Raw genomic sequence first — 20,803 nt, 5'->3', positions numbered from 1 at the left:
TTTCTCATAGTCTTGTTCGTAGCGTTTTCCTTCATGCTACTGATAGTAATTCACAGCTTTGTTTCATTGAGTGCAGGTAACGTCTAGTTATTTGTTTGCTTCATGCACGGTGATGTGCTACCTGCTAACTCGTCTCAGAGCCAGTTTTTGGGCTCTCGCCTTCAGTTCATGTTTTACTTGCCAAGAGTGTTTTTGTTTTCATTGCTTATGTCACTCTCGTCTTCCTACAATAAACTTCTCTTAATACTACACCCTCGTGTGTCCGGGTTTGTCTGCAGCTGAGTCTAGTCCTGTGCTTTGGGCAGTGCGACCATGACAAATGGACTCAAACCCAGGACCTTCTTACTGTGAGCCAAACCACATGAAATGAATGATAAAAAACCTTCTAGTGGAAGAAGATTAAATAAGGGGCATGCAAGAAATATCTGAAAAGGTTTTAGGACTTTTCTGAACTGTTTGCACTTGTTTGTTAAAAAATATTTATACAAACCTAAAATTGGTGAAAAATATCTTGAAATAAAACAACAAATGTCATGCGAATGATTAAGTTATTATGTGAAATTATGATGTCTTTGTAGCGTCACAGAAATGTAAGATTTTACAAACTGAAGCAGAAGTCGTTGTAATGTAAACTTGACTTCCTTTAATGATGCAGTTTCATAAGGCAAAATTAATAAAAACTAATAAATGAATAAACTAATAAATTCTTGTAAAAGGTGGATGTAGCAACCCATTAAAAGTACAAAATCCTGTCAGACAGCTTGGACACAGTGTGCAGTCAGAGGGCGTTGGTAAGTCTCCAGAAATGTGTCCTCCTCTTTGTGTGTGTGTGTTGGAGTGAATGAATATTTGACTTACCGAGGAGTGGAGAGACAGATGGGGTCTTCATCTTGTCTGGACGTCGACTAAACGTCTGGACGACAGCCCGAGACCATCTCCTTCATCACTTCCTCTGTAGCACACTTAGTGATTCGCTGGCTGAAAAAGTCGCCATGCTACTGTGATGAATTCACGGTGAGGGCGGAGCACCTTTAATGGGCTGCAGCCTGCAGTTTCTGTGAACAAAGACAGAACATCATCCGCCCCCAACACCTGCTGCAGATGCTGCAGCCATGTGCTCAGCTCAACATGTCGAGATTCCCAATTTCTGTACCTCTCAGGTGAATTTAAGAACCTTTCCACAGCTGCTGCTGTGTTATAGCATTAAATAAATAAAATGTAATTGAACTCAAGCTCACGTTAAAGATCAAATGAAACTTTATATACCTGAAACATGAATCCTGCAGCAGTGAAAACTAGGGATGGGTATCGTTTAGGTTTTATCCGATACCGGTGCCAAATCGGTACTTTTGAAACGGTGCCGGTGCTTAAACGGTGCTGAACCGGTGCTTAAAGAATGGAGAACACAAAATTGGTCCAAAAACCTCTCATGTTCAGCTGTTTTTTGTAAAAAGATAACAATGTTAGCCTTTTCTGCAGCTATGGGGCATATATGGTATCACTCTTGGCTGGAAGCAGTGCTTAATCAATGGAAAAAACACAAACTTTGTCCAAAAACCTCTCATGTTTAACTGTTTTCCACTTTTTCTTTGGTCATTTTAGCCTTTTTGTCCAGGGTGAAGGGAGCATCTGCCATCAAACAAGAAGACAGCTGCATGTAGCTCAACATAAATTACACTCGAACAACATTAAGCTACTCACGCAGAGAAGAACGCCTGCTGCTGCATCATCATCCTCATCATTTCTGCTACACTGGCAGGGCTAGGGGCCAGGACTCTCCTCTTCGGGTTTCTGGGGGATGTTGCTAACTCCGGGTCAGATAACAGGCACCACACCCGCAGTAGATGTGCTCGGTGTGAGGTCTCGCAGCAAGCTATCAAATACGGCGCATTTCTCGGCTTTTAAAAAAATGCTATGCGTCGCCAGGTGTTTCATCGGATTTGAGGTGTTACCTCCTTTGACAGTATCACAGTATCAGCTTAAAGCACTTGTTGCTGCTGAGTTTGCATCTTTTGCTGTGAAGTACAGCCAGACTTTTGACCGCTTCGCCTTGGACATTTTTAATCTGTAGCTCTGCTCTAAAAGAACGTACGTACCTGGCCCCGCCTACTATCCTCGGAAACGTAAAATGATTGGCTAGAATCTAAACTGTATCACAGCTCAGGAAAAAAAAAGCACCGAAATAAAGCATTGAAATGTGCGCTGCTTTTCGGTCTGGTTACTACCGTTTATGTCAGAACACACGGTACCCATCCCTAGTGAAAATTCAGAAGCTCTGCCTAATATATGATGATCAAACACAGACACATTGGGCAACAGATCATCAGGTTTGTCCCAGTACATATTTCTCTAGTTCTTAGTGATCCCTGTAAAAATTGGGATTTTTACAGTTTTTAATTAAATTCAGAAAGAAAGGAGCAGCTTTTGACTCATTTGATGACAAAACTTCAACACATCTGTGCTTGAAGCAACATGTAAGCAAACCATGTGTTTTGGACTGAACCTATTACTCATACAGAGGTCCGTTGGCTGAGTTGAGGAAAAAACTTTCAATAGGGTTTTTGACCTCAGCAAGGAAACCTGTCAGTTCATGGGCATCTATGATGCGGTGAAGCTGTCACAAATGCACCAGTGCAACTTGCCTCACTCTCCCTGTTGCCAAGTAATGTTGAACGAAGTCGGCTGACTCTCCTGATAAGCTGAGGGCACTGTGCACTGAGTTCGCGGCACTTTGGTGACTTTGAAGCACATAAAGTGAATTTCGAGCTGCTTCGCAACCCATTTACATGGAAACTGCACCTGTGCAGATTCAGATGCAGCTGCAGTGTAATGATGCACTCAGGGAAAGACACTGAACAGCCCGCACAGTTTATTAGCTGCACTCCTGCAGCAGCGCCCAGCTCGTCTGCATGCGGCTCCAACCTTGTGTTTGCTTTCATTTATTTTTCTGGGTTTTGGCAGCATGTTCATATTTCTAACTTGTGTAATTTTGACAGGATATATTTTTATGAAGAGCAAAATATTTAAAGTTAAAGTTTATTTTTTAAGTTTATTTAATCTGGAATAATATTCCTGTCTGTTTTTATTCATATTTATGTTTGAAGAACATTGTTTTAGTGTGTTCAATAAATGTTTATCTTGTTTGGCTCGAGACCTAAAGCGGGCCTTGAGTTTTGGCCCCCTTTTGACACCCCTGATGTGCATGGTCCCCCATTTGTTCAGGAAGCCAGAGTATGCAAGCCATCAGCTGTGGCCAACTTTCCAAAAGAGGTGTACCTTCTTTTAGTAGTTCAGAGTTTTATATGTGAATGTGCATTTATCTAACCAGTTAAAAGTGGTGGAAAGAAGCAGCTTGTTTTGCAGGCACTGAGCTAAGATGTGGCCATGAGCAATTATCAGGCGTTAGCCATCGTGTCTACAGCTGCCCACATTATTAGTGTGTATAAAAGTCCTATGTTTTTATTTAAATTCATGACCTGATGGCATTGTTTTTGTAAACTGTTCTTAAACCATGGTAAACAGTAAATAGATTGAACTCAATTTTTATCAGCTTGTTATTAGATCTCATGTTAGGTAAGTTACCAGTACTTTTTATTCAAAGAGCTGATCAACTCAGCAAGCTGGAAGTTTTGACTATATGGTTTGAAAATGCCTTCCTCCTCTTCTCACAGATCAGTCCGCGTGTTCATGTTCATTTTTTTCTGGAATATGTTGAGCAAACCTGGAGAAGCTTCAGCTCCAGAGATCATTGTTTGTGATTCCCTGACTCTCTTATTCAAACAGATTTTGTGCCTTCTTAGCACCAGGTTTATGAACTCTGCTAGCTAGCTAGTGTTAGACTGCCGTTGCTGCTGCCTCTGGGCTCATGTTACTTAAAAAGTAACCCACAGCTTTAATGTCAGGGTTCCCGGGTCGATGACCCTTTGTTTTCAGTTTTGGACTTTTGTCACTGTTTAGTTTTCATATTTCCTGATTTCCTGTGTCAATCCCCTGCCTATTTGCATTATGTTCTAGTCCCTGCGTATCATTAGTCAGATTTAGTTCAACTGTGTGACTCACCAGTCTCCTATCGTCTTTTTCCGTCAGTGCATTTAAGTCCTCAGTTTCCTCCAGTTCTTTGTCTTGTCATTGATGTAATGTTGTTACCGTGTTCTTAGTTCAGCCAGACTTCCCGTCAGTCAGTTATTCATCTCTCAATCTGTTCATTCTGTTCCCTCCAATAAACAGCCCTATCCTGCACTGTGAGTCCTGCGTTTGGGTCCACTTTCTTCCTCACCTCCAACCTCTGACATTTAAAAACCTTATATAAAATCTCTCTGTGAAATTTTCTGTTGATTGTTTGAAATAGAAAAGTGAACCGCTACTAGATAACAACCGAGAGAAAACTTTTTCTGAAGGTGCAGCCATTGGGGGCGGGGCTTGTTTTCAGTCCACTTTTATAACATATGAACTGTATATTCTTAACCTCTGTATCTATTTTAATTCTTTGTGGTTTCTTTTGAACATCTGTGGCATCTATTAATGTTAAATTTAATCTTTCTTTACCAACATAAGCAAGCTGTTTTTACATTTAATGAACATGTCTGTTTTATAACAATAATAATGGATTGCATTAATATAACCCTCAAAGCGCTTTACAATACCACTATTCAGTCACTCTCACATTCACACACTGGTGGAAGCAGCTACAGTTGCAGCCACAGCTGCCCTGGGGCAGACTGACAGAAGCGAGGCTGCCATATTGCGCCATCGGCCCCTCTGGCCAACACCAGTAGGCGGTAAGTGTCTTGCCCAAGGACACAACGACCGAGACAGACAGAGCAGGGGATCGAACCAGCGACCTGAAACACATATCTTTTTAAGCCTATACTGACAGTGCCTTTACCACACATTCAGACACAGTAATAGATGGTGTTTGTAGTACTATATGTGCTAGTCTAATTTGAGTGGATGAGGCCTACATTGACCTTCTGTGTTGTTATAATGGTTATAATGTTTACAAGGGTTATAATGGTTGAACAGCCATTAAGGATTAAATCAGCTTCCAAATAATTTTATGTTTTTTCTCCCTCTGTGTGCTTCTTACTGTCTGTGAGGCTCTGAATCAGCACTCCACACATCACATCAAACTCTTACAAGTCTAGAAGAGCAGCTGTTGGACAGAAAGACATCAGCTGAGTGGGAAGGATTTTGGTTACAGTTTACTTCCCACAATATGTTAGTAGCTGTCACATTTATGTTAATCAGGCTGAACTTTAATCATACTTTAGATCAAACTGCTTTACTTGCTGCTTCCTTTATGCTTTAGTTTCCTGTCTTCTATTATTAGACCTGAGATGTGACTGCTCTGTGCTGTTGCTGATGACTCCAGTTAATCCTACAAGACATGCTGTGTAAGTAAATACAACGACAGTTTGGTCTGCATTCATTCAAAGATCATATCCTAAAGACTTAGTTTAGAGGGTCCACACTGTCTGCACTGTATATAGTGAAGTCTGCAACTTTTTGAAGGGTGAAATTTGTTTTGTGGCCAAATTATTCTGCAGATCATCAGAATGAAAGTTATTGGCCATGTTTGCAGAGCCCTTTTAAAAAATATGCTTTCCTGACATTATTGTGTAGCGGCTGGCTATCCAGACTGACAAGTGGGACATTGAATGTCACCTCTCCAGTGGGGAGGGAGTCTGAGATTGATGAGTCCTCCATCACAGGTGGTTGGTCAGTGAAGATGGTCACCTGCAGGTTGAAGGTCATTGTTATCTCCAACCCACATCCACTGCCACTGTACTGAAGGGAAGGTAAAGACTTTCTTCTGCACTTACATTTGGATCACCTGGATCCATGACAGTCATTCAGGCAGTGATGCCTGGACTGGAAACCAGCATCCTTAAATTATTACAGCATAACAGCTTCAGTGTATGAATGTAAAACAAATGTGTTGTTTGATGTAGAGACTGCACTTGTGACAGAACAGAAAATACATTTTATTTTGATTACATAAGTAATGTAAGTACAAAACAAACTTGTGGTAGGCCTAAACTTATTTTCAGAATAATTAAATCTGAGACTTAGTTTCATTGTAAGATTATAACAGTGACGGCAGTATAATCGTTTGTTGTTCAGCAGAACAGTGTCCAGGATGTTGGCTGTTATATTGGTTTATATTTCAAAATAAAAGTTGGGCTTATTTAAACACCATTACAAGAAGTGTTGTTAATTATTGTATTTGAATCATATTTGAATACAGTGTTATATTAATATAAGTTACTGCAGGTTGTTTTTTTTAATTTAGTAGAACTTGAAATGTTTGTCAGTGTGTAAACAATCAGTATTGCACAGTCAGAAAGTCATTCTTAGAACTGTATACTTGCAATGAGTAAGTTGCCCTAACTTACTCATCGCAAGTAAGCTTTACTCAATTTTTTGAGACAATGAGTTTGCATAGATTTTTTGAGTTCTGGGAACTAATTCGATTTTACAGTGTAAGTAAAAATTGTAGATTCTATTCATCCTGAATCATAATCTCACTCGACATGTTCTGCCAGTGTTCTTTGTTTGAATTTTTAATTTGAATTTTATTTATTTTATTTAGAAAGAGGGACTATACATATTGATGAATATTTTAACAAATGTAAAGCCAAATGTAAATGCCAGATTATTTCCATCTGCAGACCCTCTGGCAGGTTGGTGCGCAAGTTAGTAAAAACACATAGAGACTCACATCATATCAGAACAAACAATGACAACAAGAGTGGACAACAGAGGACAATGTAAAACACAATACAATCACATCAGTTATATTGCACAAACCCCAATATTGCACATGCCCTGACTGTCCTGATATTGCACTGACCCATTACACTAATAATTGTTTCCCTTTTTGTAATGCACTCTAGCAACCCACTTTTCCACCATCTTTGAAAAGACAGTGAGTATGGTTTAAAGTGGGGCACATTAGTGTTAAGGAGCAGCGCTGTACTCGAGATGTGGAGCATTAGCAGTTAGCATCCGACCGTATTACCTGCCACGGGAGTTCTCGCAAGTCATCGTGACAACTGCCTACGATCCACCAGGGGCAGATGCGGCAGCAGCATGCGAGACAATTCACACAGTAGTGTCCAAGCTGCAGACATCACACCCCCAAGCCTTCCTTTTCATCTCTGGGGATTTTAATCATGCTTCCTTGTCCTCAACCCTCCCTACTGTCACTCAGTATGTGGAAAACAAAACACTGGACCTACACTAACTACCTGCATAAAAGACTATATCAACTTCTGTGTGGATAACACTGTACAGTCCAGAAGGAGCTAAGGGAGAGATGCAGAGGGGAAACGACAGGAGGAAACTGGAGGAGCAGCTCCAGCAGAGCAACACCAGAGGTGTGTGGAGAGGGCTGAAAACCATAACTGAATGAAGCACAGCGAGCAGAGGGGGTCCAGAGTCTGGAGAACAGGTTTGGGCTGATAGACTGAACCAGTTCTTTAACAGGTGTCACTCAGAAGCCCTTCCCTCCCCCAGTCACCAGAGCTCTTCACACCTCTCTGCTCGAAGGAGCGGGAGTGCACCATCGGTCATCTACATGGATTATCGACTACCTCACCAGGAGACCCCAGTATGTGAGGCTTCTTGACTGCGTTCTCTGTAGCACGGGGACCCCACAAAGAACAGTACTCGTTCCTTTCCTCTTTACCCTGTAGACTGCAGACTTCAGTTATAACATGGACACTCGCCAGCTCCAGAAGTTCTCAGACGACACCGCCATTGTGGGTCGAGTGTTGGAGGGAAACAAACTGGGATACATGGGGGTCATCAAAGACTTTGTAAGCTGGTGCGAAGCTTGCATCAATGCCAGCAAGACGAAGGAGCTGGTGATTAACTTCAGCAAGAAGCCACCCTCTATTACACCAGTGAACATCCAGGGTTTGGACACTGAAACGGTGGAGGAGTACAAATACCTGGGTCTTCACCTCAATAACAAACTGGACTGGTCCACAAACACAAATGCACTCTACAAAAAGGGTCTAAGTCGTCTCCACCTGCTACGGCGGCTGAGATCCTTCAGGGTGAACAGGACGCTCCAGGACATATTACGACACTGTAGTGACTTCTGCTATTTTCCATGCTGTGGTCTGCTGGAGTGGTGGAACGGCAGAGAGGGACCAGGGGAAACACAACAAACTGGTCAGGAGGGCCAGCTCGGTCCTGGACTGTCCGCTGAAGTCCATCGAGCAGGTTGGGGAGGAGAGGATGTTGTCTAAGCTAACATCCATCATGGACAACACCATTTTATACATAGTTCTGTACGTTTTATACATATACATGTTTCTGTACATTGTTACCGGACCACTTTGTGTCTTCCTTTTCCACGTTTTTTTTTTTTTACCATTCTGTCCGGATTGTTAGAAAACACCAGGGCTATTAGATTAAGATTAATTAAGCTTTTGCTTTACTCTACTTACAATGAAAATGTAAAAAGAAATCTTGTTCATGACCTGGGCTCTATGTAAACACTATTAGAAGTAAAAATAACTCCAATTTTGAAAACACACATGAAGCTCTAACATGTGTTGTGAACATGAGTTTGTGTGAAGCTCCTGCTGTGCACTGAGTGAGATTTTCTGACTGTGGCCTGGGAGAGAGTCCTGTAACTACTTGTCTGCAAAATACAGTGTATAATGACCGATGTTGGGCAAGTGACTTATGTTTAATATTTAATTATAGTTACTAGTTACTTCTTCAACTCAAGTCAAGTCAGAAAATCCCAGGATCAAGTTGCAGAGGGAGTGTTCAGGCCAGCAGGTGCTGAGGAATGATTGTGTTGAACTGAAGTCAGACACAGAACCTGGTCGTTGTGAGGGGGTGGACTTCCTCACCAGCAAATCATTCTGAGCATCACAATATGCATAGAAGTGAGAGCTGAAATGTCTGATCAGGAGTGGGAATTGCAAACTAAGAGTGTGAACAGACTTATCCTATACAACCACTCTGTTGTGGCTATTGATTAACTCTGTTGCTGTCACAGATCGTGACAAAATCAAACTGTAAATACCATCCATCAAAGCACACATAAATAAAGATACCTCGCTCACAAAACCAAAAAATAATAAGACCATTTGCAAAATAAAAAGTGTTCAAAAGAAAAAATGTGCTATTGCATGCACGCTTTAGCAGACTCTTAACTTCTCCGCTTTGATTCTTGACAGAAACCAGAAGTAGAGCAGCTAAACATGACCCCCCCACCCCATAACTGCAAAAACAAATAACATTCATTAGAATAAGTCATCTAAAAGTGTATGTAAACAAAACAAAACCACATGAAATAATAATCATGACAGTTTAAATGTGTCTCAACAAACCCTAACCCTTTCTTCCTGGTTTCTTTTCTGGGTATGTTACTGTTACTTTGTGGTTTTATCTACAAACAGGGCTCTAGACTAACTTTTTGACATGGGCGCACCGGTACGCCTAACTTTAAAAATTTAGGCGCACTGGCAGAAAAGTTAGGCGCACTCAAATTTTTCAACCGCATCGCTTAACACCGCAGTTTTACATGTGCACTTTCTTTGGGGGAAAGTTGCAGTCCGTACTAGCACCGGTGTTCATGGAGATCTTCAACCTCTCCCTGGCCCAAGCTGTGGTTCCAACGTGCTTCAAACAGTCCATTATTGTTCCTGTTCCAAAGAAACAACAGCCCGCTTGCCACAATGACTACCGTCCAGTAGCACTGACTTCAATTGTGATGAAGTGTTTTGAAAGACTGATGAGAGATCACATCACTTCTTCACTTCCTGCCACCATCGACTCACTTCAGTTTGCTTACCGGACTAATCGTTCCACAGACGATGCCATATCTCACCTGCTCCACACATCCCTGAGTCACCTGGACACTGGCAGAGGGAATTATGTTAGGATGCTGTTCGTGGACTACAGTTCAGCATTCAACACAATAATTCCCTCTAAGCTTTTCACCAAGTTGACGGATCTAGGACTCAGCTCATCACTGTGTCAGTGGATCCTCAACTTCCTCACAGACAGACCCCAATCAGTGAGGGTGGGAAAACAAGTCTCCCCCTCCATCTCACTCAGCACTGGAGTGCCTCAGGGCTGTGTTTTAAGCCCCCTGCTGTACTCACTGTACACTTATGACTGTGTAGCCACATCAGACACCACCTCCATCGTCAAGTTTGCTGACGACACTGCTGTTGTGAGCTTGATCTCCGACAACATCGAGACGGCCTACCTGGAGGAGATTAGGAACCTGGAGACCTGGTGCCAGGAGAATAACCTCCTCCTAAACGTCAGCAAGACTAAGGAGCTGATCGTGGACTTCACTACAAAGCAGGCGAGGAATTACAAACCCCTCATCATCAGTGGCACGCCAGTGGAGAGAGTGGACAGTTTCCGATACCTGGGTGTCCACATCACTCAGGACCTGTCATGGTCCTGCCACATCAACACCCTGGTTAAGAAAGCCCGTCAGCGTCTCTTCTTCCTCAGAAGACTTAGAGACTTCCATCTGCCACTGAAGGTGCTCAAGAACTTCTACTCCTGCACCATCGAGAGCGTCCTGACGGCAAACATCTGCACCTGGTTTGGGAACAGCACCAAGCAGGACAGACGAGATCTGCAAAGGGTGGTGCGCTCGGCAGAACGCATCATTCAATCAGAGCTCCCTGACCTGCTGTCCATCTACACCAAGCGGTGCAAGTCCAAAGCTAGGAAGATTATGATGGACCTCTCCCATCCCAACAATGGACTCTTCTCACTGTTGAGGTCTGGGAAGCGCTTCCGCTCCCTTAAGGCCAAAACAGAGAGAATGAGGAGGAGCTTCTTCCCCCAGGCTATTCGGGGCCTGAACCAGGTGTAGGACTGGACTCTCCCACACACGTCACTATAAGACTGGACTCTCACACACGTCACCACACGCACCACCACACATTTCCTATAATCCTATAATTCCTATAATTTATAATCTTTATAATCTCTTCTGCTATTTGCACATTCTTTACTGTAAATTCATAAGTTAATTTGTAAATTCTGTAGTAACCTGTAAATTGTAAATATTGTAAAACTTTTCTTCTGTCATTTAATGGTCGGGCATTGTACAGCTACAAGCATTTCAGCCCCATGTCATACTGTGTATGGTTGTGTGTGTGTGACAAATAAAATTTGAATTTGAATTTGAATTTGTGCTTAAAGTGCTTTGTCAGTATTGTAGAAAATGTTAAACTTAATCATCATCTCGGCTCCTCTGACGACCTGTTTGCTGCTGTCTGCTGCTGAAAGGCAGTGGGGAGAGGGGACACTTGGGCATTTATTGCAGCATATAATGTGTTTCCTGGATACACTGCTGCTTTTTCAGCATTCAAAGATTGATGGCACCGGGTCAGAGCTGGCTATGAATTTCAGACAGATCAGGCCTGTCACGGTCCCCGTGTCTCTCTGGTTGGCCTACGCTGGCTACAGGTTTTGTTGTTGTTAGTTTTAGTTTTTTGTCTCTCCTCCTCCTCTCTGCCTGGGTGGAGCTCATTACGGGCTCTCACTCTTGGCCCACGCACCCCTGTGGATGGTGTCCACCTGCGGCTGATCTGGCTGATTTCCCCAGCTGCTATTTAAGGCAGTGGCACAGAGCAGCTCACCGCTGGAACGTCGAACCACCTGAGTTCGTGCTCGCGGCATATTCAAAGAAGAATCGCTTACACGTGTTTTATGTTGTGGAACTAACCTTGACCTTCTGTCTGTAGATTCTGGACCGAATCACCGGACCTGTCCAAGTGGGGCAGTGTGTGGAGTGTTGGAGCGAGTGCGGCTGAAGAGGAGTGCGTGTGTGCGGAGGAGCGGTGGCGGTGACTGAGTGGAAGAGGAAGCGTGTGTGTGGATTCCCCCCCCCCCTTCTCTCCCTGGAGCCCTGGACCCCCTCCCAACTCACTGTACACTGTCTGCGCGTGGGTCCGTTCAGTAGCCATGACAAGGCCTTAATGAAAAAGTTATCAATCGTTCTTTTCATCTTTTCTTATTACCCACAGCTACATCCACTCTGTCGTGCCTAGGCGGCTCACTAGGGCTGGGTATCATCACTGATTTCTATAATCCATTCGATTCCAGTTCTCAAAGTCCTGATTTGATTCAATTTAGCCTCAGACAGTCAGAAATATTATAATTCTGATCATTTATCAGTACTGATACATGTGAGACTTCATCAGCATTGTGAACATCACAGCAGATGCCTTTATGTCAAAGTAACTGAGAATAAAACAGAAAAACATGAAGGAGATTTTCCTGGTCTGGCTTTTTATAGCAGATAACCTTAAAATATTCTGCAATGTTCTGCAATTTTGCACAATTTTAAAAAGTTTAAATTTCTTCAGTATTGAACAGCAGAAATGAGGCTTTCTTGTCCGAGGTCATTTAAGTGAAAAAAGAAAAAGACAGCGCTGTAAACAACGGTAGACTGGTGGGTAATAAGCCAATGAATGATGCAGAAAACAGAGTTTTGAAACTGTTCCTGAAGTACACACAGAGAGCTGTGCAGGAAGTGTGATTTTTATCGTGGTGGAAGCAAAACAGCAAAAGTCAGAGGGAATTCATGACGACATTGATCAAATGTGAAGCGCAGTTTGCTGCTTCTTTTGCTGCTGGCTCGGTGAATTTTGGTTGGAGAGACAAAACCTGCAGCTCAGAATCAGCGCAAAAAGACGTAAAAACACCGCGTACGCATCAGAATCGCTAAGCTCCGACAGCGTGTCCGTCTGCGGGCCGTCGGGTGAGAAAGCCGAGAAAGACAAAGCTGATCCTGATGCGTCGGCTCTGTGTTTACGTCTTTGTGTGGAGTCCGTGTGCCTGCTCTCATCTGCTGTTTGGTTGTTGTTGAAATGGTTTTGTGAGCTTTAATCTAAGAATCTGGCGTTTCTGGCAAAACACAGTTATATTTAAAAGTCGATTCAGGATTTAATGAATTGATATCGCTTTATTCAAGCTACTCACCTCGCTCTTCCACCTGCACTTTCAACTGGACCACGGCCAATCAGAGAGGTCCCGCCCCTTACTATCTCTGGTTGGTTTAGTCCACGATAGGGGCAAAATGTGTGTCTGTTGTTGACCACAGGGAAGGCTGCAGATTTTTTTTTTTTTTTTGTTACCCGAACAGTTTTTTTTTTTTGTTTTTTTTAGTCGCACCACTGAAAAATTTGGTCGCATTTGCCATCAAATTGGTCGCACTCTAGAGCCCTGAAAAAGATTCAGCATTGCACGTGATACATGCAACGCATTAAAGCAGCTTTCTCCACCCCTAAAATAAAGTACATCCAGTAAGAACTTAGAGTCACACAGTGGGTGCTAAAAAGGAAGTGATCGCATTAAAAGCATCTCTCTGATATTCAGAGTAGTCATTTATTCATCCAGACAAGATGAAGACTGCATGGTTCTCTTTTCTCCGCTTCGGTGAGTCAAACACAGAATGCTTTCATTGCAGGTCTGACACACAGTCAACGAAGGAAACAGATCTAGAGCAGACAAGTATTCACAAGTGCAAAGACTTTAGTGAGAGTGAAGCTAAACTTCAGACTTTAAACTTTAGCAGGTTTACAGTTAGTAAATATGCACACTGCCATAGATGCATTCATTTCACGTTTAGATTTTTTATCCAACACATTATTCACATCATGTCAGATACATTCTGCTGCAGGACAGTTGTCTCGAACATTCAGTCAGATTCATTCACACAGTTCTAATCTCACTATCTGGGAGCTTCTAGAGGCATTTTGTCGAGACTCATGAAGGATCATCCAATGGAGAGCGCTATCGACACCTGCATTCATAGGTTGTTGTTTGCCATTACATGACAAACATGAATGTCATCATGACATTATAACTACCAGGAATTTGGGATAGCAATAGCCATAGCTGTCTTTTTGTGTATTGTGGGTTTTATGTTATTAGTATTGGAAAAGGTGAGATTGAGTCACAAGAAGTGTCAAGCCCAGCACATAACAGTGGTGTGATGCGTGAGTCGACATCATGTGCATGTCAGGTACAGCGCATCCTAAAAGTATTCTCAGTACTTCACTTGTTCCACATTTCTTTCATGTTATAGCCCTTTAAAAAAGATATTAAACACATTTTCACCTCTAAATTCTGCACACAGTACACCAGAATGACCGAGTGAAAAAAGTTGGGTTGAAATATTTCCAAATGTATTTAAAATAAAAAATAAAAATATAACATGTACAAAAGTACGTATTTTTCGGACCATAAGGTACACCGCATTATAAGGCGCATTAACCGAAATAAAACAGTCAGATAACTCTAACTTTACTCAACTCATTCTTCTTGCTTCCTCCACTTCTGTAACATTGATTCATTAACCCTTTAAGAGCTACCATAGAACCAAGTCCGCCAGAGCTTATATTATATTTTTACATGCTGTGGAGCCATTTTTGGGAGCATTTAAAGTTGCTATACATCAATACAACCATTATAGCCCAAACTTTAATAATATGTCTGCATTAGGTGCATAGTAATTACATAAATTGCAAAAAAGTGCAATAACCTACAAAAAAATTGAAAATCGTTTTTGTTTTTTTAACATATATTTCTTGTTAGAGAAATTTAAGAGGCTTATCCCTCAAAACTGTAAATACAAAAAAGTTGCACAAACTAGTTTCCCACCACAGGAAATTTATTTTAAGTGTCTTCATAGTTTTATTTTTGAAATACACCAATTTTTATATACTGCAGGAAAAACGGAAATAAATATTAAAGTGCAAATTTGCAAAATAACAGCATAAGCATCAAAATAAACTATTTCCAGCAGTGCAATATGAGTCCTAAACATCCCAGAAACGACACAAAGTCATGAAGTCAAACATAACTTTTAAAAACACAAGTATAAGCTCATGAGGCCACGATGGTAAAAAAAACTACATTTCCGCAAAATGACGTCACTTCCGGTTTCGGGCAGGTCATGCGGTCATGTGATAGTTCACGCTGATGGACGTAGGAAGTTTTACAAACAGCTGATCGGATCGGCAAAGCGTGTTTCTGGAATATCATGTTTTTGTTGCTGCAAGTGATTTTTATGCAGTTTTTGCAAAGCTAAACTGTGACCTAGGACAAGCTGATGGCATAAGATGTAAGTACAACTCCTCCAGTTTCATATGCAAAAAAAATGATTGCGCTAGCTTACGTGGTTGCAGAGCTACCGGGATTTAAAAATAGTTACGCAAAACAGAGCGTGCCCGCTCCGATCGGCTGTAAAGGGTTAATGTTGAATTCTCTGGCAGCTGCTCTATTCCCATGTTGTTGCAGTATATTACAGTTTTTTACAGTCGCTAACAAGCGCCTACCCATACTTCAGATACTTTTTCTAAACTCTTAACACAGACCCACACCTACAAAACACAATTGGCCAAATGGATAATTTCCTTCCCAAAAATACACTTTGTTAAATATATACTAACTCCTCATTTCAAAATTAGAACACATCTTTCTCTGCACACACTAACTGTACAAAAACACTATAAATCTGACTCAAAATGAAATTAGTCTGTCAAAGAATAACACTTGTTTTCACTTCACAAGGTACATGCAGTCAATCAAAGTACACCAGGTTTCAAAATACTGGCTATTATTGACATTACAAAAACTGCATAGACTTTTATGTTTCAGTTTCACAGGTATTTGCATGCGAAACATGCAATCCACCATATTGACACCAGAAATGTCTTGGTTGGTAACTGTATGTCCACATGTACAGTAATGTTCACATTCAAAAGCATTCCAGTAAAAAGCAAACAAGTTTTTGTTTCTTTACTGTTTACCACAGGAGGTACAGTAGAAACACGGTATGATAGGACAGAGAAGGTTTTACAGTATTGCTTACAGTGAACAAAATATCCATGAAACACACAAGAGCATTCTGAACAAAAAAACAACAGCAAAAAGCCAAGATAAAAAGGGGGGGAGGGGGGCTATAAAAAGGCAAAAGATTTGCATCTAATCTCTGCGATCTTCAGGGTTAGGCCACATGTTTTCATCAACATCACATCTGATGTTATCCAAGTCGATGCACCTGGGATAAAACCGCCTGGTATGTCGGATCCACCGACATATCATTGCAGAAGCAGAGGTTTTTATACTGTATCTAAGGTTTGGGATATTGTTTTTGCTATTGTGGGATGTTGTGTGTTAACATTCGTAGATACTACAAAAACAGTTCATGATTTTGCTGGGAGGTATAGCTTGTCTGTTAAGAAAATGTAAGCATTGTGGAAATGTGTTCACTGACTGCATATTGGGTGAACACGACATGAAATGTGTGACTGGTATGGCCACAACAGACCGATGCTGTGCTAATTGTGTTTAGAGTTTTGCAAATGTGACAACTGTTTGGACAAATGCTTGTTAGCGACTGTAAAAAACTGTAATGACTAACCTCATATTGTGGATGGATTATCTCAGTTGTTCTTCTGAATGAAGTTTGGTCCGTTTATAACATCCTGTTAACTTTTATGAAGTGGAAAAAAGTTAGCGTTCATCCTCAAGATTCACGATGTTTATGCTAACATAGCTGTGTTGTTAGCAATCACGTAGCACATCATTAAATACCAACTTGTCCAACTTTAATAACCCTACAAAAGTCACTGCTGTTTAGTTTTCTGTCTCATTTATGTTGGAGACAGAAAACTGCTGGTATATAGTTTGAAGTCCACACTTTCAACCCAAGTTCTAATGGAGAGTCTGGGTCACTCTGGGTCACCTCGTGTAATGGCGACTCTGGGCCTGGACTACTGCGGAGTAGTCTATGCCCAATCGGAGTAGTCACAGCAGAGCTATCACCGGGCCAGCCAGGGAAGGCGCTGGCCCATATAGTGGCTGAGCTCCCAACCATCCAAAGGGAGCAGTGATATTATGTTCAGTTTTGCTTCCCCTGTCTTTCAGTCAGATTAGTATCAGTTGCGTTCCCACCTGTGTTCTATTCCCTTGCCGTACTTTTTGTCTATATATTGTCGGCTTTTCTCTCTGTTCTCTGTCGCTCCTACCTTTTCCTTGTCAATTGTCACAATGGATTGAACAGACACAGACACAGCTTTGAAACTGTGCCCACCATCAGAAACAATGTCCTACAGGATGCCATAGATGGAAGAAGTAGGTCGTGGGCACTGGGCAGCTAGATGGTCTCCAGGGTAGACGGGAGCTTAGTGAACGCCACAAAAACAATCGACAGTAGTCAAAATAGTGTTGTTACCTGCAGACGGAGGAAGGCCGCTTACGAAATCCAATGCTATGTAAGAGCAAGGCCATGTCAGGGATGGCAGAGGTTGTAATAGGCCGCCATAGGGTTGGTTTCCGTGTTTATTCTAGGCTGAGGTTGCACAGACTCAAACGTATTAATGGTTGCTTCGAGGCAGAGATGGCCAACAGAAATAACATCGGAGAAAGATAATAGTGTTGTGGATACCATGATGAAATGGGCAGTGTAGTGCCCGAGGACAGACACATGTCGGGCTTGTAGGTATCCTAGATTTCTATGTTTTGTTTTGTTTTTTTCATTTTTATGGTTTAACGGTCCAGACGATGAAAGGTTGAACTGTGCCCACCAGCCAGTGCCTCCATACTTCCAAAGTGAGTTCAATTGCCAGAGGTTCCCACTTGGCACTGACCACTTGGTGTCTGTCAGATAGAAAGTTAAAGATCCAGCTGCAGAGAGATCCTAGATCCTGCAGTTTCCTTTTCAGCTTCGAGGGAACGATGGTATTGAATGCAGACCTGTAATCTACAAACAGCATTCTCATACGTGTCTCTTTTCTGCAGGTACGAGAGGGCAGTATGTAGTGTCAGGGCTATGGCATCATCAGTTGTCACTGTATGCAAATTGTAGATGGTCCACTGAGTCAGGTAGTACAGAGCATGCGGTACACAACAGCTGTAGCTGCTTATGTCATGGTTACTAGGTAACAGAAACCACGGGTCGTAGGCTAGACCATCCAATTTCACAGCCTTGCCCTTCTGGTCTACAGGACCTTTGAAGAACTAAGTCTTTGTAGGCCGGGTCCTGCCGGGTCACAAAGTCAGTAACAGTAGTTTGTAATAATTAATTCATCCCTCAGTTCATCATTAATATTATTTAGCAGGGTACCTCTCCATCCACTCCCCCAGCCCGTTTCTCCTGCCAGGATCCAGAAATTTATGGAGTAGTCAGTCATACTACTCACTTAGACGTGTGGTCAGACAACAACTGCACAAAAAACTATTTTTGGCCCATCTTCCTCAAACACGTCTCTGTTGCTGAAACACCAGCGAGCACCGAGTTAAAAAAAACCACACATTTATTTAACTCACCTGAAATCGCACATCCACACTTCCTCCACTCACACATGCTCCTCTTCTGCCACTCGTGCTTTCACTGCACTTCACACTGCCACACTCAGGGGTCCAGGGAGAGGTTCTCAGACAAGTCTGGGAATCTTTATACAAAGACAAGTGTTAATATGAGCCAGAAATATACAACGAGCAACGTTTAGCTGAGGCTGCATGAACTCAGGGTGTTCAACGATCCAGCGATGAGACACTCTGAGCCACAAACCCTGAATACTGGCCGAGGAGACAGGACTAGTCAGAGCAGGTGCATCAAAGGCGGGAGCCCAATATTGACATCCGCCCAGGCAGGGAGGAGACAGCGAGGAGAAGAGAGAGGGAGAGAGAAAACAAAAACAATTTAGAGTCAGCCGGAGAGACTCGGGGACATTGATGCAAAGGTCAGACTTCCTAGTTTTGTTATTTTGCACTTATTTTAGTTTGTTAAAGCCAATAATTAGTTCAGCATTCCCGTTTCTGAGTTCACATTTGGGTCTTTCCTCTGCCAGCCACACAGCCACCATGGCAGAACTTTACCTCATTATGGACCCAGCAGACTCACATTGTCTCCTGAGGAAATGTGTGCCCAGCTTCAGGGTTGCTGTCAGAGCGTGGTTCATTTAAAGACCTTTTCAACAGACACTTGCAAGTTATTTTTCTTGATGACTTCCTGTCGTCCACAACCTGTTCTGGGACGTTTCCCAACATGGAGTGTTTGGCTCAAGATGAACAAACCTCCATTTGGAACTGTTTCTGACCTTTAGTGACCTCTGACCTTTAGTGACCTCTGACCTTGTGACCTCTGGCCTTTAGTGACCTCTGACCTTGTGACCTCTAACCTTTAGTGACCTCTGTCCTCCTGTTGCAGGTGTGTGTGTGCTGCTGCTGTCTGCACCGACTGTTTCTGCAGGTGAGTTGATGATGTGAAAACAATCAGTGAGACTCCAAAAGAACACAAATACACTTACTGTGTGTGTGTGTGTGTGTGTGTGTGTGTGTGTGTGTGTGTGTGTGTGTGTGTGTGTGTGTCCTCCAGTGTCTCTGTCTGTCAGTCCAAACCTTCAGCAGGTCTTCAGAGGATCTTCTTCAGTGTATCTGAGTTGTGTTGATGATGGACAGACAGCTGATGGATGGACAGTGAAGAGGACCAGAGGAGGACTCACTGAGGACTGTGGAGCAGCTGGGTCAGAGTTTAGTAGGATTAACAGTTCCTTCTGTGTTCTCGATCTCAGTCTCTCCACTGGTGGAAATTTCCTGTGTGTAAGCTCATCTGGACATCAGAGTGATGAAGTCTCCATCAGTGTCTCAGGTACAGACAGATGTTCCAGCTGTGTCTCTGTTTCTGTCTGTCTCTGTGTCACTCTGTTTGTGTCTCTGCTGGACAGGCAAAGATGTGATCCTGGAGATTCCTGCACTTCCTGTCATGACAGGAAGTGATGTCACTTTGTGCTGTACACCCAAAGAGGGAGAAAGACGAAAGTCTCACTTCTTCAGAGATAATGTTACACTTGGATCTGGACCTGAAGGAAAGTGGATTCTCTCTAACGTCCAGCGGTCTGATGAAGGTCTCTACTGGTGTTATACTGATATTCATCCACCTTCTCCTCAGAGCAGACTGAGGGTCAGAGGTCAGGGCACTGACATCATTTCCTGTTTAAAGACAAACTAACCTGCTGACCTGATAATGAACTGACTGAACCATCTTCATCATCTCTCCTGCAAATCCTCCTCCTCCTCCACCCACTACAACCTCATCTCCTGCTTTCTTATTCTTTGGTATTACATCTATAGTAGACTCCTCCTCCCCTCATTCTTCTGCTCCCCCCATCACCCCTCTTCCTCCCCCTCCCTCTATGTCAGTGCTCAGACTCGTCTTGCACCTGGTGGTCTTCTGTCCATACGTGGCCTGCACTGCTCTGCTGCTGTCCATCTTCGCCACCAGCTCAGGTAGATATGAACAAAGTCTCTCTAATCACTCACTTCAGTGCTCCATCCTTAAGTCTTAACCCTGCCCACAGGTAACACACCTGTCATTTCCATGGAAACGAGCCATCCTGCTGTACAGGATGATGTCACCACTGAGCATCACTTCTAACCTCTGAGCTGACAGGAAGTGAAGGAGCTGGAGCAGCTGGGATGTTCCTGTGTCTGACCCAGAGTCAAACCTGTGGTCTGTAAAGACTCCTCAGTCGGATCTTTGAGTCAGTCGGCTTCTCAGTGAACTGGTCAGCTGGTGACTGGATGGATACAAACATTAACCTTGTGCTTTTATGTGTTTAATGCTTCAAGTGATCAGAAAATGCATTTTTTAGTATGTGTTATACTGTAAGGTCAGATCAGACAACTGGTATGATCAAGCACTTTGTGAGAGCGGGAATGAAAAGCTGAACTGATCAGTGATTGGATCAAACAGTCTCTGAGTAAGACCTGACTCCTCTGTTTCTGTGTT

At 42.7% G+C, this 20,803-nt stretch overlaps 2 protein-coding genes and 1 long non-coding RNA gene across 3 annotated transcripts in view; all 3 read left to right on the top strand.

Annotated features, from left to right (window-relative positions):
• The window catches only part of LOC146634242 (uncharacterized), a 241,186-nt gene that overhangs the window by 45,018 nt on the left and 175,365 nt on the right, over positions 1-20,803 (top strand). The window lies entirely within an intron of this gene.
• LOC146634251 (uncharacterized) lies at positions 5,095-5,688 on the top strand. Its single transcript, XR_014907004.1, has 3 exons — positions 5,095-5,193; positions 5,330-5,393; positions 5,547-5,688. It is a non-coding gene; the product is annotated as an uncharacterized LOC146634251 (long non-coding RNA).
• On the top strand, positions 13,407-20,449 carry LOC146634250 (uncharacterized). The gene is made up of 6 exons (XM_085376064.1): positions 13,407-13,440; positions 19,223-19,264; positions 19,391-19,663; positions 19,740-19,982; positions 20,146-20,301; positions 20,373-20,449. The coding sequence occupies exons 1-6, from the start codon at positions 13,407-13,409 to the stop codon at positions 20,447-20,449; spliced, it is 825 nt and encodes a 274-aa protein (XP_085232190.1).

Source organism: Diplotaxodon limnothrissa, linkage group LG3 (assembly GCF_057381915.1).
Source record: "Diplotaxodon limnothrissa isolate DT_005_m linkage group LG3, D_limnothrissa_male_GT1.1, whole genome shotgun sequence".
In the NCBI taxonomy this organism is placed as follows: domain Eukaryota; kingdom Metazoa; phylum Chordata; class Actinopteri; order Cichliformes; family Cichlidae; genus Diplotaxodon; species Diplotaxodon limnothrissa.
The sequence above is the reverse complement of the archived record's forward strand: the minus strand, read 5'-3'. Positions and strand labels throughout refer to the sequence as shown.